Raw genomic sequence first — 13,574 nt, forward strand, 5'->3', positions numbered from 1 at the left:
GTGTAGCCCCCACTCGCTGCAACTAGAGAAACCCTGAGTGCAGCAACAAAGACCTAACGCAACCATAAATAAATTTAATTAATTAATTAAAATAACAATGTGCCATGATAGTTGATGTTAAACAGAGGCAGAGGTCATGGGGCTGATGTCAATCTTTACCCTTTTTTTCTGCCTAACCACAAGTGAAATCCTTAACTGGAGTTATTAGGAGAGGAAGTCATTAATGTAGTAATAACGAGTTGTTCGCCTAATGCTCTGTTCACTAAGTGGGCAGTTTATACCATAAGTGCCTTAATTGAAGGATTTAGCACAAAATTTTCATCATTTCTTTTTAACAAGTCATTGTATTTACTAGGCTTTGTTAGAATGGGTTTCATCTCAAAAATGAAGTTAAAGCTTGTATTACTTTTTAAATTTAATTTTTATTTTATATTGGAGTATAGTTGATTTACAGAGTTGTGTTAGTTTCAGGTGTACAGCAAATTGATTCAGTTATACATATACATGTATCCATTCTTTTTCAGAATATTTTCCCATATAGGTTATTACAGAATATTGAGTAGAGTTCCCTGTGCTATACAGTAGGTCTTCGTTAATTATCTATTTTATATATACTAGTGTATATATGTTAATCCCAAACTCCTAATTTATCCCTCCCCCCCACTTTTTCCCTTTGGTAACCATAAGTTTGTTTTTGAAGTCTGTGACTCTGTTTCTATTTTGTAAATAAGTTCATTTGTGTCAATTTTTAAGATTCCACATGTAAGTGATGTGATATGTGTCTTTGTCTGGCTTGCTTCATTTAGTATGGTAATCTCTAGGTCCATCCATGTTGCTGCAAATGTCATTATTTCATTCTTTTTATTGCTGAGTAATATTCCATTGTATATATGTGCCGCATCTGCTTTATCCTTTCCTCTGTTGAAGGACACTTAGGTTGCTTCCATGTCTTGGCTATTGTAAACAGTGCTGCAGTGAATATTGGGGTACATGTATCTTTCCAAATTATGAGTTTTTGAAATATGGGTTCTGAATATATGCCCAGGAGTGGGATTGCTGGATCATATGGTAGTTCTATTTTTAATTTTTAAGGAACTTCATACTGTTCTTTATAGTGGTTGTATGAGTTTACATTCCAACCAACAGTGTAGAAGATTCCCTTTTCTCCACATCCTTTCCAGCATTTATTGTTTGTAGACTTTTTGATAATGTCCATTCTAACTGGTGTGAGGTGATACCTCATTGTAGGTTTGATTTGTATTTCTCTAATAATTAGCAATGTTGAGTCTCTTTTCATGTTCTTTTTGGCCATCTGTATGTCATCTTTGAAGAAATGTCTATTTAAATCTTCTGCCCATTTTTGATTGGGTTGTTTGTTTTTTTGATATTGAGCTGCATGAGCTGTTTGTATATTTTGGAGATCAGTCCTTTGTCAGTTACATCATTTGCAAATATTTTCTCCCTTTCTGTGGGTTGTCTTTTCATTTTGTTTATGGTTTCCTTTGCTGTGCAAAGCTTTTAAGTTTCAGTAGGTCCCATTTGTTTATTTTTGTTTTATTTTCATTACTCTAGGTGGTGGATCCAAAAAGATCTTGCTGCAGTTTATGTCCGAGAGTGTTCTGTGTTTTCCTCTAAGAGTTTTATAGTATCCAGTCTTACATTTAAGTCTTTAATCCATTTTGAGTTTATTTTTTGTGTATGGTGTTAAGAGAGTGCTTCAGTTTCATTCTTTTACATGTAGCAGTCCACTTTTCCCAGCACCACTTATTGATGAGACTGTGTTTTCTCCATTGTATATTCTTGCTTTCTTTGTCATAGGTTAATTGACCATAGGTGCATGGGTTTATTTCTGGGCTTTCTGTCCTGTTCCATTGATCTATATCTTTGTCTTTGTGCCAGTACCATACTATTTTGATGACTGTAGCTTTGTAGTATAGTCTGAAGTCAGGGAGCCTGATTTCTTCAGTTCCGTTTTTCTTTCTTAGGATTGCTTTGGCTATTTGGGGTCTTTTGTGTTTCCATACAAACTTATACGTTTTTTGTTCTAGTTCTGTGAAAAATGCCATTGGTAATTTGATAGGGATTGCATTGAATCTGTAGATTGCTTTGGGTAGTATAGTCATTTTGACAGTATTGATGCTTCCAATCCAAGAGCGTGGTATATCTTTCCATCTGTGTCATCTTCAATTTCTTTCATCAGCATCTTACAGTTTTCAGAGTACAGGTTTTTTGCCTCCTTAGGTAGGTTTATTCCTAAGTATTTTATTCTTTTTGATTTGAAGTAAATGGGATTGTTTCCTTAATTTCTTTTTCTGATCTTTCATTGTTAGTGTATAGAAATGCTAGAGATTTCTGTGTATTAATTTTGTGTCCTGCTACTTTACCAAATTCATTGATGAGCTCTAGTAGTTTTCTGGTTAAAGCTTGTATTATTGACTACATTAGGGCCTGGAGTTGGAAAGTGGCTGCTGACAAGGAAGGAAGGTAAGTTTTTATCTCAGGGTCACCTGTTTCAGTTTTGCCAAGATTGTGGAGAATGAAAACACAGACAGAAACTTGAGATAACAAAACAAAGGTGGCAAGGAAAAGAACAGAGTAGGGACATAAAAGATAAACTTACTGAGGATGGAAATAGTTTGAAGATGATGAGAAAGTAGGAAAATTCTGAAAAAAATTGTAATGTGAAGACCCTAAATTGTTTAAAGATATTTAAAAATCAATAGGTAAAAAATACTTATATTTTCTATAGAGATAAATAATATCTTTAATTTTTTTATGTATTCTTTTCCTCTCTATATATAAAGAAAGAGAAAGTGAAGCTAAAGATAACATTCATATTATAAATTGGATATAAATTGGTTGGTCAAAATAAAAACTGCACTGAAATTACACAAGTAAGGCGGACTTTAGACTGTTACACTGGAGAGAAACTAAAATCAACTCTGCAGAAACAAAAGATGTTTTTTAAGCCCTGAGGTGAGCTAGTGGAAAAACACTGGAAGATGTAAGAGAAGAGATTGATCAGTGGGATGTGTTGAGCATACTGAGTTACTCCTGAGTTTGCAAATGTTTTCTCTGTGTTTGCTTCTGTGGCAATCTGTGTTTGCTAATTGGTGCCCAATGAAGAAAATAGGTACCTACCATCCTGGGAGATTAGGACATTATGTTCTTTGATGTGTCCATGACAGAGATGGTTCCCAACTCTTGAGAAAGACATTTCCTGGTTTGTAAAACTGGCAAGAGGCTAGGAGAAGATTTACACAAATTTCAAAGGGTCAGAAAGAAAATTTACAGTTGCATTTTTCTAAAATAAATTTTCTAATAAAGGGAGGTCAGGGACCTAGAATCAGGAAGAAACCTGTCTATAGTTTAGTCAAACTGTGGGTAATGGTAAGGCCATCTTGGTCAGGTTCTAGTAAACCATCAATTGGAAATATATTGGGCTGGCCAAAAAGTTCCTTCGGGTTTCCATAACATTGTACAGAAAACCCGAATGAACTTTTTGGCCAACCCAACCCAATATAAACACCAGTGGCTTTTTCAGGAAAGCAACATATGTTCTGGATTTCCAATTCATTTTTGCCCCCTCATCCAGCAAATATTTACTGCAAAACTCTTAAGTTTTAACAATAACTGAACCAAGGACTCCGGATATAAAGATGTTGAATAAGACAATATCTCTGGTCAGAAGGTTCTCATAGGCTAATGGAGGTAGATAAAAAGTCTTAAAGAGTGTTATGTCTACAACACTGTGGAACACAGAGGGTAGAGCACAGCCTCATCTGGGCGGTTTGAGAAAGATAAGGTTCACAGAGGAAGGAAACAGTCCTAAAGGATGACTTAGCAAGATGATGGGGCAATGAGGCATGGAGAACAGTGTACAGGAAATGATAGAGGAGTGAGAAAGCAGCATGTCAGTTCATGGAAAAGCAAATAGCTTTCACTGGATAGAATTTAGGGAAAACATGAGGCAATGGTGGAGGATGAGAATGTTCTCTGCTCTAGTAAGAATTTGGCCTTCAGCTGATCGGTATCAGGGAGACTGTGATGCTTATATTTGCATTTTTAAAATACACCCTCGTGTTCAGGATGGGTGATTGGCTGCAGGGGAAATGGGACACAGCAGGCAGCCAGAGGAAAGTGTGAAATGGTGTGGAAGAGAACATGGGGTGAGGCAATACTTAGTATGTTGAATAAATCAGACTCACTACCTGGATGTGATTGGAGAGGGAGTGCCGGCATTAAAAATGATTTGGAAACTTCCCATTTAAGTTGAAGAGATGTGTTGCTTCTCTTCAAGATAGGGAATGAAGAAAGAGTTATAAGATTCAATTCATGAGTCTTTTACTTCAATAAGCTGAGAGTGATTCTGGACTTACATGTCTTACACAGTTGTTTTAAAGTTCAGATAAGGTGGTTATATGAAAATGTTTTCTAGGTGATCTAGGCAAATATGAACCTCCATTCTTTTCCCATCTCAATTGTTTATTGAATTTATATTGGTTATCAATATATAAGTAAGTATATGAATAATGACTTTCACTATCAAAAGTCAATATGAATTTTTAAGACAATTTCTGAAGAATACAAAACACATTGTCAACTTAATAATAATTCTTAGGGTTACTGTAGAGTTTGTACAGGTCTGGCAAGAGGAATCTGATCCCAAGGTTACAATACTAGAGACTTTCTAAATAGTATGCTTTTTAAAAAAGAATCTTGACTCTATCTGGTTTCTCTCTACTTTGATTTCTCCTTTCTGCTTACCCTCTTCTCAGTTTCATTACACTGATGAGTTTTGATTTTGCAATGGCTTCTGGAGGTGCATTGCATATAGTGCTACTGAGACTGTTAAAAATTAACCATAGTATAACTGAATCACCTTGCTGTACAGCTGAAACTAACACAACATTGTTAATCAACTGTACTCCAATACACAATAAAAAATTTTTAAAAGTCAACCATAGCAATCTCCACATTTCTATGATTTAAGAAAATCAGGATGAAGCCAGGGACATTTATGGAGTAGGACTAAATGTACATATACCTTACATTAAAATACAGTTCATTATACTTTTAATGTATCAACGTTCTTAACTCTTAAACTATAAAAACCTTCATAAACCAAGGTTTATCTTTTATATTACATTTAAGCTTCACCACAATGAATGCAGTAAACTTTCAGTATATACTTTTACCAAGAAAAGAAAATGTCTATCCTCTGACCCCAGTTCTCATTTTGTTTTACGTCTCTGGAAATCTTCACGAATTGTTGGTGTAATTACTTCAAGCTGATGTTTAATTCTCTTATCCTATAGTAGGAAACGCAATAGAATGAGAGGAGATATTTTAGAAGAGTTCATGAGAGTTTGGTGGTATCCCTAAAAATAGATTTAAAAAAGGGTAAATTTGGGAGTTAAAGTGCCAATATACATGTTTAAGTTGATTAAAATGATAAATTATTAAAAACATTCTTAAGATTATATTTATGGGGAAAAATGTTAAATGGGTGTCACCAACTTAAATATTTAAATATGTTTTTGAGTTCATAAAAATAAATAAACCCAAGCATTTTCATTTTATTTCTCAACCTCTTGTTAAAGTGTTTCACAAACAAGTTTAAATAAGATATGCTTCAGTTAAGGCTTCAAAGTAAGATGTAAATTGTAATATGTGGACAGTGATTCATTCATTTACTTCTGTGTTATATATTTCATGTAAAATATGCATTTTTTTAAGATTTGGTTAAAATGCCTAGAGCTTGATGTGGGGTCGGGGGTGAGCATGTTACATAAAAGCAAAGCAGTCCTTCGAAACTTTTCATGTTGGAAATGCATGCCAAAAAATATAGTATATTTAATACACAAAGTCAAGCATGAGAAGGATTCTAAGTGTTGGCATCACATTCAGAATAGCAAGAAATTAACCTCAGAAAGATTAAAGAAAAAAATCTGCTGGTTCCTTGGCTTCTTTGCAGACAAAGGCTCATCCATTCTTATCTCCTTTGGCATCTCAAGTTCTCCCTACCACCATAACAGTTAAAAAGGTAGTCTGGAGAGTTGGTTAGAACTCAGTACAAATCTCTGCTTCTTTAGTCAAACTTCTGCTAATTTGAGACAGTAAAATTAAACTTATTGAGCTTGAATTTCCTTTAGAGTGAAAAATACATATTAATATCCATGTCAGAAATATGCTGTGAAAGATATAAACTTTCAGTTATAAAATAAATAAGTCACGGAGATGTAATGTATAGCATGGTGACTATAGTTAATAATACTATATTGCATATTTAAAAGTTGATAAGAGAATACATCTTAAAAATCTTCATCACAAGGAAAAATGGTAACTATGTACAGGGACAAATGTTAATTAGACTTATTGTGGTGATCATATACAAATATTGAATCATTATGTTGTACACCTAAAACTAATGTTACATGTCAATTATACCTCAAAAAAAAAAGAAGGCTGTTGGCACAATTAGCTGAGATGATGTATATAATATTCACAGCATGGTGCCTGACCAAAGATGAGCAATCAGTAACTATTCATTGAATGAATGTTTTCACCCAGGTATAAAGAGAAGTATAAAGGGAAGTCCCACAGAGAAGTGAATGATGTTAGGTAGGAAATCCAGATGAATTCGTTTTATATAGCTGCCCTTTCAAGAGGCAATTCAGTTCTAATCAAACCACAAGAGAATAAAGGCAAAAAAATCTTAGAGCAATGCTTTTCAAATTTTACCTGTATACAGATCACCCAGGGATCTTTTTAAAATACAAGTTATGATTTTTGGGTGGGATCTGAGAGACTGCATTTCTAGCAAACTCCAGGTGATGCATGTGCTGCCTGTCCACTGAATACACTTTAGCAAAGTCCTAGACCACTTGAATGCATGGTATGTTAAGAAATACTGTACTTAAATCCATATTTGTCTAGTCCAGCATTCTGTTTCCTAGAACAACAGCTTAAACTTAATTCATTTATTCACGTAGTAGATCATCTAGTGTCTACTAGGTGCCAGGCACTGTTTTAGGTTCTAAGTATAAAATAATGAACAAGACAGTTAAGAAACATGCCCTTATTGAGCTTGTATTCTAGTAGTAGGATCAGATAATAAACATGTAAACAATTACTTAAAATAGTTTCTAGTGGTGATTAAAACTATCACGAAAATAAAATGAATTTACTGTGAGATTGTGTATGGTCAGTTAAGGCTCCCCTAGCAAGGAGACAATTGAACTGAAACCTGAATGTTGAGAAGCAGTCTGCTGTGTGAAGATATGAAAGCTTCATGAAAAAGGAAGAGAGAATGCAAAGGCAACAGTGAGATTGATCTGTAGGAGGAAAGGAAAAATAGTCACTGTGTCTAGGGCATAATGCCATTATTTGGATGCAAGACCGTGATGGGCAATCAGGAGCGATTAGAGGGGCAAACAGGGGCAAGGTCACACCTGACCAAGTTGTGGGACCGTGGCGGGGGGGGGTGTGTGGAATGTGTGTAGAGGGGGGACTGCCAGGGAGGAAAGTGAAGTAAATGCTGAAACCTTGGAGGTTGGATCCCAAGTGGGTCTTAACAGCTCCACAGAGGGTTAAGGTGGACTCTAGAAGGAATTGGCTTACAGGAAAGTACACCTGACTAAGCAGAAAAAAGTGAGTGAAAAAGATCTAACATAAGGTGTGGGACACAGGTTGGGGGAAAAAAATAAAAGACTAACTCAAAAAGCAAGAAAGGTTAAAATTGTACATCCCTTAGGTTTACACTACAAGAAACAGGAATGTATTATTTATGTCATGCAAATTAATGTAATTGCACACAGGAAGCACACTCTCCTCTAATGTTGCAGGATGAATTAAATTTTTCTGAATAGAAATGATTAAGTAACTATTATAGAAAACAGAAAACTATAATTCCTGGTTGACTATAAGCCCCAAACTTGCCTTACTTTTCACAGAATATTGGAAATGAAAGTGAATGAGAGTAGATAGAACAATAAAAGATAGCAACAAAGGAAATAAGACATATGCAGGCCCCTCTTTGCACTAAGAAAAAAGTCTAGTACACACGAGAGTCATTATGTAAATTGTAGAATATTACATGTTTTGGAGTATAATGATTTTTATATTGTATCTACCATACAATCTATATCATATCATTTATTGGGATATAAGCCAAACTCTAAAGCCAGTAAAAGCAGAAGTAAAGGAGATCTTCTTACAGATCAGAGTAACTAAAGAAGAATGAATAATGTAATGATGACCCAACAGTCATTTTAGTGAGTCTTACTTACTAGTGAGCAAGCCTAACAATTTAAAGGCTTGCAAACTAGTGGCTACTAACACGTAAGTGCATTCCAATTGCCTTCTGATTTAGCCTAATGATTTAAGGCCCTACAAACTAGTAGCGATTAATGTTAGAGCATTTCCAATTGACTTCTGATTTTCTGTCTTTGTTTTTCAAATACATGAATAAAGGACTGTCCATTCAAAAGATGCTCCTCACCCTCCATCAGTGACAAACAGCTTTGAGTCGTTGGCTTATAGCAATGAAGAAGGGCATGATTAGTCAGCCTTTCTCATCTGAATGCCTAATGCCTCAAGGCACACATTTCTGATACACCCATCCTGAATTATGGATATATTCTGTGGCAAAACAGCAGATTAATTTTGCCTGTTTGTATATTGTTTTACTCTGTTCCATTGACCTCATTAGCACCTGTACTTACCAGCTAAGCCACAGAGTTCAGACGTTTTCATACTGTATTTTGGTCATTTATTTGTAATTCTTCTAGTTTTCTTTGCCATTTATTAACAGCGACAGTATTTTCTTCCTCACTGACCTTTTGTATATATCCTTTCATTTACTCAAACGCTAGATGATGCCGGTCTCTAGAGCTCTGTGAGTAACAGAAAGAGTGGACTGAGATGAAGCTAGTAAAGAAAACAAGAGCCACATCATTTGAGGTTTCATAAACTTTTGAGAAATCTGGCCTTCATCTTAAGAGCAGTAGGAAACTACTGAAGAGTTTTAAGCACTGGAGTGACACAGTCTTACTTCTGCCATTAGCTTACCTTGTTTTTTCCCCCTTTCCCAGTGGGATCACTGTAGCCAGTGGTATTATACTATCATCCTATTATTTATGTTTCCTGGCTATTTCCAACTAATGGACTAGTTTTTTAATGGAAGAAAAAGGTTGCCAACTGTACAAAAATAAATTATCTGGGAGACACAAGAGAGTTTGCAAAGAAGAGAATATGAGTTGGTTCAGGAAAACAAATGGTACATGCTATGGATGGGTTCATTATTTGTGAATGATGGCTCATCTGTAATAATGAAATAAAGGGGGGTAGACATATTTCTTTGATGCTATTTATTGCAAAGATTAATAATATAAGTATAAAAATCACTTCCTGGGCAGGTATCACAGCATAAAATACCTGTAGCAATGTGCTTGATCTATACACCCAAACACTGATAATAAAGAAGCCTCATTTAGGAATCAATCGATCGATCTATCTTATCTATGTGTCTATCTATTCATTCCTGGTATTTTTTTAACATCTGGCTGTAGTATGCAGTGACTTTTTTGGTTTTGCTTTCAACCAAGAACAAGAGGGAAGTAACCTAGTTTATGTTGGTGCCCAACTGGTTTCAGTTGCTCATTTTACATTATTTTAAAATGATAGACTATTGGTGATGATGTCTTTCCCAGGAGAAGAAGTTGACAGACAGCTGTGCAGAGACGCCATCTTCCCCATCCCTGTTGCCTGCGATGCCCCATGCCCCAAGGATTGTGTGCTCAGCACGTGGTCTGCATGGTCGTCCTGCTCCCACACCTGCTCGGGGAAAACCACAGAAGGGAAACAGATACGAGCACGGTCCATCCTGGCCTATGCAGGAGAGGAAGGTAAGGTCACCAGCTTCAGAAGGGACTTAGGTTTCTTCCAGAAGTTGGTGTGCATTATCTTTGTGTAGCCTGGATATGATGGATGTTCTACAAAAATCAACTTGCAGAAATCCAGCAATCCAAGGAGATTTAATATCTGTTGACATATTGGGCACCTTGCTCCTGTTCCCCCAAATTAACCTTGAAGATAGATCTTTAATAAAAAAGACTTTGGAAAGTGAACTCACTTTGCCTTTTCTCCCTCCTAATAATTCAAGTTCTTTCTACTTCAAAGTGTTAAACCTGTGAAAAAAATTTGAAAATGACTCTCCACATTGCAAATATCAGGTTTCATTGTTTTTTCTCTATTTCAGTAGTCAATTTTCCCCATGAAATCGTATTCTACCTTCTCATAAATAGTAAGCTTTATTTTAAATAATCACCAGCATGACTGTTGCTTGACTAAAAATTACATGGATTTTCTAGCATTCAGGTTCCTGAGCATAGGCTCTGAGATCCAGAATGTAGACTGTGTTCATTTTTAAAATACTTTGCTCCTAAATCACTTCACCCTATTGGGTGAATAAAGCACAGGTTTTTCATATATTCATAGTTCAGTTGTTCAAGCTTTATTGTCGAGTAATACAAGGCTCTTGGTAATTGTCTCTCAAGCTTGTATCCAGATGCTAATTTGGCCTCTGTGTGACTGGGTGATATAATGTCATATTTAATCTTGTCATTCTGGAAAATAACACAGGAGTAAGGAAAACGTAGAAATAAGTCAAGTTCTGTCATATTAAGGCATGTTCTGTCTTAAGAATATAGGCGTACGTTATTTAAATGTTATCAGGCTGAATGACACTTCTCCATTCACATTTAACACTAGTCAATAATGATTTCTATTTGTAGTAAGCACACGTTTATGTATACCTCCAAGTAATCAATTTTGGAGGAGTTTTCATATTGCCTATTTCATTTTTCTGTTTATGAAGCATTTTAGTGATAGAAATCTGCTAGTATTCTTACTTAATCAAACTTGCTATCTGTGTATGTGATTCTATGCAAAAATATAACTACCTTGGACTTAAGACATAGGAGAAAATTTAACATATTTAAAATAGTCAACCTATGAGAAAATTTAGAATTTTCTTTAAAGTGCCCAAAAACTTTTTTCTTGTCACCTCAATATAATTTTAATCATTTGCTACCAAGAGAAAAATGTATCTATGGAACGTAATAGAAAAATAGAACCTTTTAGAGACAAAATTATATTCCTTATGTTGTCAAACAATAACTCTAACCTTGTATAGATTATATTCAGACTTCACACTCTGTCAGCTCAGATCATGTCTTGGGCTTCATTAAAATTAGATCTGTGGTCACCCTGCTTCTTATAAATCCATTATACTCTGCAGACACTTGCTGTGTGACTAGTAATAAGTGACTTTTCGCCCTGTGAGTCACATGGCTGAGATTTTGCCATGTTTGCAGAACTCACCAGATCATTATTTCTATAGACATGATGCTTCACACTGAAAGGTCATAGAATGCTTTAAAGGCAAAAATTTATGATTGTTGTTTGGTATGTATCATCCACTTAGTTTGAAAGTGTGGGACTTCGATAATTTTTAATGAAGCCTAATAGCTGCATCATAAACAGCTCGTGCTGGAAGATTACAGATGTGTATATAGTTAATCATAAAGGCATGAATTCAAAACATACTTTTAAATGGAAACTGTAGAGGAAACTCTGACAATGAGGAATCTTTTGCTATTTGTCTCTGTTAATAACAGCTACAAAAACTGGTATAATTATGTGAAATATTTAATGAAGAATTTATCTTTCAAGAATGATATAATACCTATTATTTGCTGGACACTGAAACACATTTTCTTTTCTTCAAACTAAGCCTTTTCTAATTCTGAGCTATTTTTTAAATGAATTAGGAAGTGCATTTGCAGGAAGTTTTAAAATATGTTTCCCTGCCAATTAGCTAACCCTTTATAATTCTACACAAAAGCATGTATTTCTATTATTCCCCAAGAATTAGTATTTTGTATATGTCATAAATGTTCTTAATTATCTGTGGATCAGAAAATTAATGTGATAACCTTAAGGGAAAAGATCACCTTAATAAAATTATATATTGAGTAAACATAAGACATGAAATTATACAACTTTCTCATGAAATAACTTACAGGACAAATGTATTTATCTGGATTTACAAAATAAATGCTGCAACCTATACATTTGTACTTTTATTTATCTCAGTAATATAACCTCTTTGTATTAATAAGGAAACATTAAGTTGTACTGCAGTAACAGCCCATAAGTTCAGTAACTTTAAAAAAAACAATTATTTTTCCCTCTTGGGAATTTTGCTGCAGTGACAGGTGACTCTCCAAGGCAGTCTGTCCTACATGAAATGTCTCAGCATTGCACCTGCATATGAAGGCCTACCTCACGATCCTCATGCCGGAGGAAGAAGATAGCTGGGGAGTCTATCTGCTGATTTAAAAGCATCAGCAATTAAATTCTTTCATCCAGAAGTGATTTGTGTCATTTCCACTGACATTTCACTATCAAAGCAAATCATATAATCATGACTTGAAGTTGAACCTAATTTTAAGCGGGGCAGGGGAAATATAGTCCTACTGTGTGCTAGAAAGAGAGGAGTGCTGGCTACTGGTCTTACCCCTGGTTTACCTGTCTTTTTTTTTGTATGTCTGTATGCATGTGTGTGTCTACCTCTATGTGTATATGTATATCTATTTCCATATATATGTGTGTGTGTGTGTGTGTGTGTGTGAGTGAGATAGAGGATTATTCCATGTGGCCCCAGTGCAGTAGATAAGCTCTCCATTGTTAAAATGTTATGACTTATTATTTCTTTGTTCCTATTAAAAGAATGATAGAATAGTAGAATAGCACTTCCTTTTCCTCATGTTATACTTTCTTTTTGCTTTCCTTCCCTTCCTTTCTAGGCTCTGTATCTCTCTTCCTGAACAATTTTATATGCAAAATCATTAAGTGGAACCAAGCAGTTGAGCATCTGTGCCAGCAGGTGGGGGGTCTGCAGTGGTCCAGAGTGGGTTGTCAGAGCCCAGGCTGAGTGAGATGAGCATCCCCAGTAGGAAAAGGATGGCCTGGCATGAAGTGTCAGAGACCCTGAGAAGTCTCAAGGGGTCGGGGTGGGGAGGACCATGGATTATATAAGAGGGTAAAAGCAGCTACCCAACACAGGATGCCAGCGCACGAGCAGGGTGAAGAGAGAATCCCAGCGTTGAAGCAGCCAGCCCAGTGTGGGGTGAGGAGGGTTTCAGTAATGTGGGGTGGCCGAATGCAGGGTGTCAGAATATGGGCAGAGTGATGAAGATATCCTATGGGTACAGCAATGAAGATGGCAGTGAGAGATTGGAATAATCTGGGGTGGGGGAGTGACCAAATAGGTACATGTATTAAACATAATAGGAGTTGGGTTTCTTATTGCTAGAGAAGGGAGTTATAAGTATGTTAAGAAAGAAAACTAGGGCTTCCCTGGTGGCGCGTTGGTTGAGAGTCCGCCTGCCGATGCAGGGGACACGGATTCGTGCCCCGGTCTGGGAAGATCCCACATGCCGCGGAGCGGCTGGGCCCGTGAGCCATGGCCGCTGAGCCTGCGCATGTCCGGGGCCTGTGCTCCACAA

The 13,574-nt window shown here is 36.0% G+C and overlaps 1 protein-coding gene across 1 annotated transcript in view; it reads left to right on the top strand.

Moving 5' to 3' along the window:
• Positions 1–13,574, top strand: part of THSD7A (thrombospondin type 1 domain containing 7A) — a 440,791-nt gene that overhangs the window by 332,236 nt on the left and 94,981 nt on the right. Inside the window, exon 7 of the mRNA XM_024767036.1 lies at positions 9,714–9,908. Within this exon, the coding sequence (XP_024622804.1) occupies positions 9,714–9,908 (195 nt within the window). The remainder of the gene's footprint in view (positions 1–9,713; positions 9,909–13,574) is intronic.

The sequence above is a fragment of the Neophocaena asiaeorientalis genome, unplaced genomic scaffold (genome assembly GCF_003031525.2).
Source record: "Neophocaena asiaeorientalis asiaeorientalis breed wild unplaced genomic scaffold, Neophocaena_asiaeorientalis_V1.1 scaffold70, whole genome shotgun sequence".
NCBI lineage: Eukaryota > Metazoa > Chordata > Mammalia > Artiodactyla > Phocoenidae > Neophocaena > Neophocaena asiaeorientalis.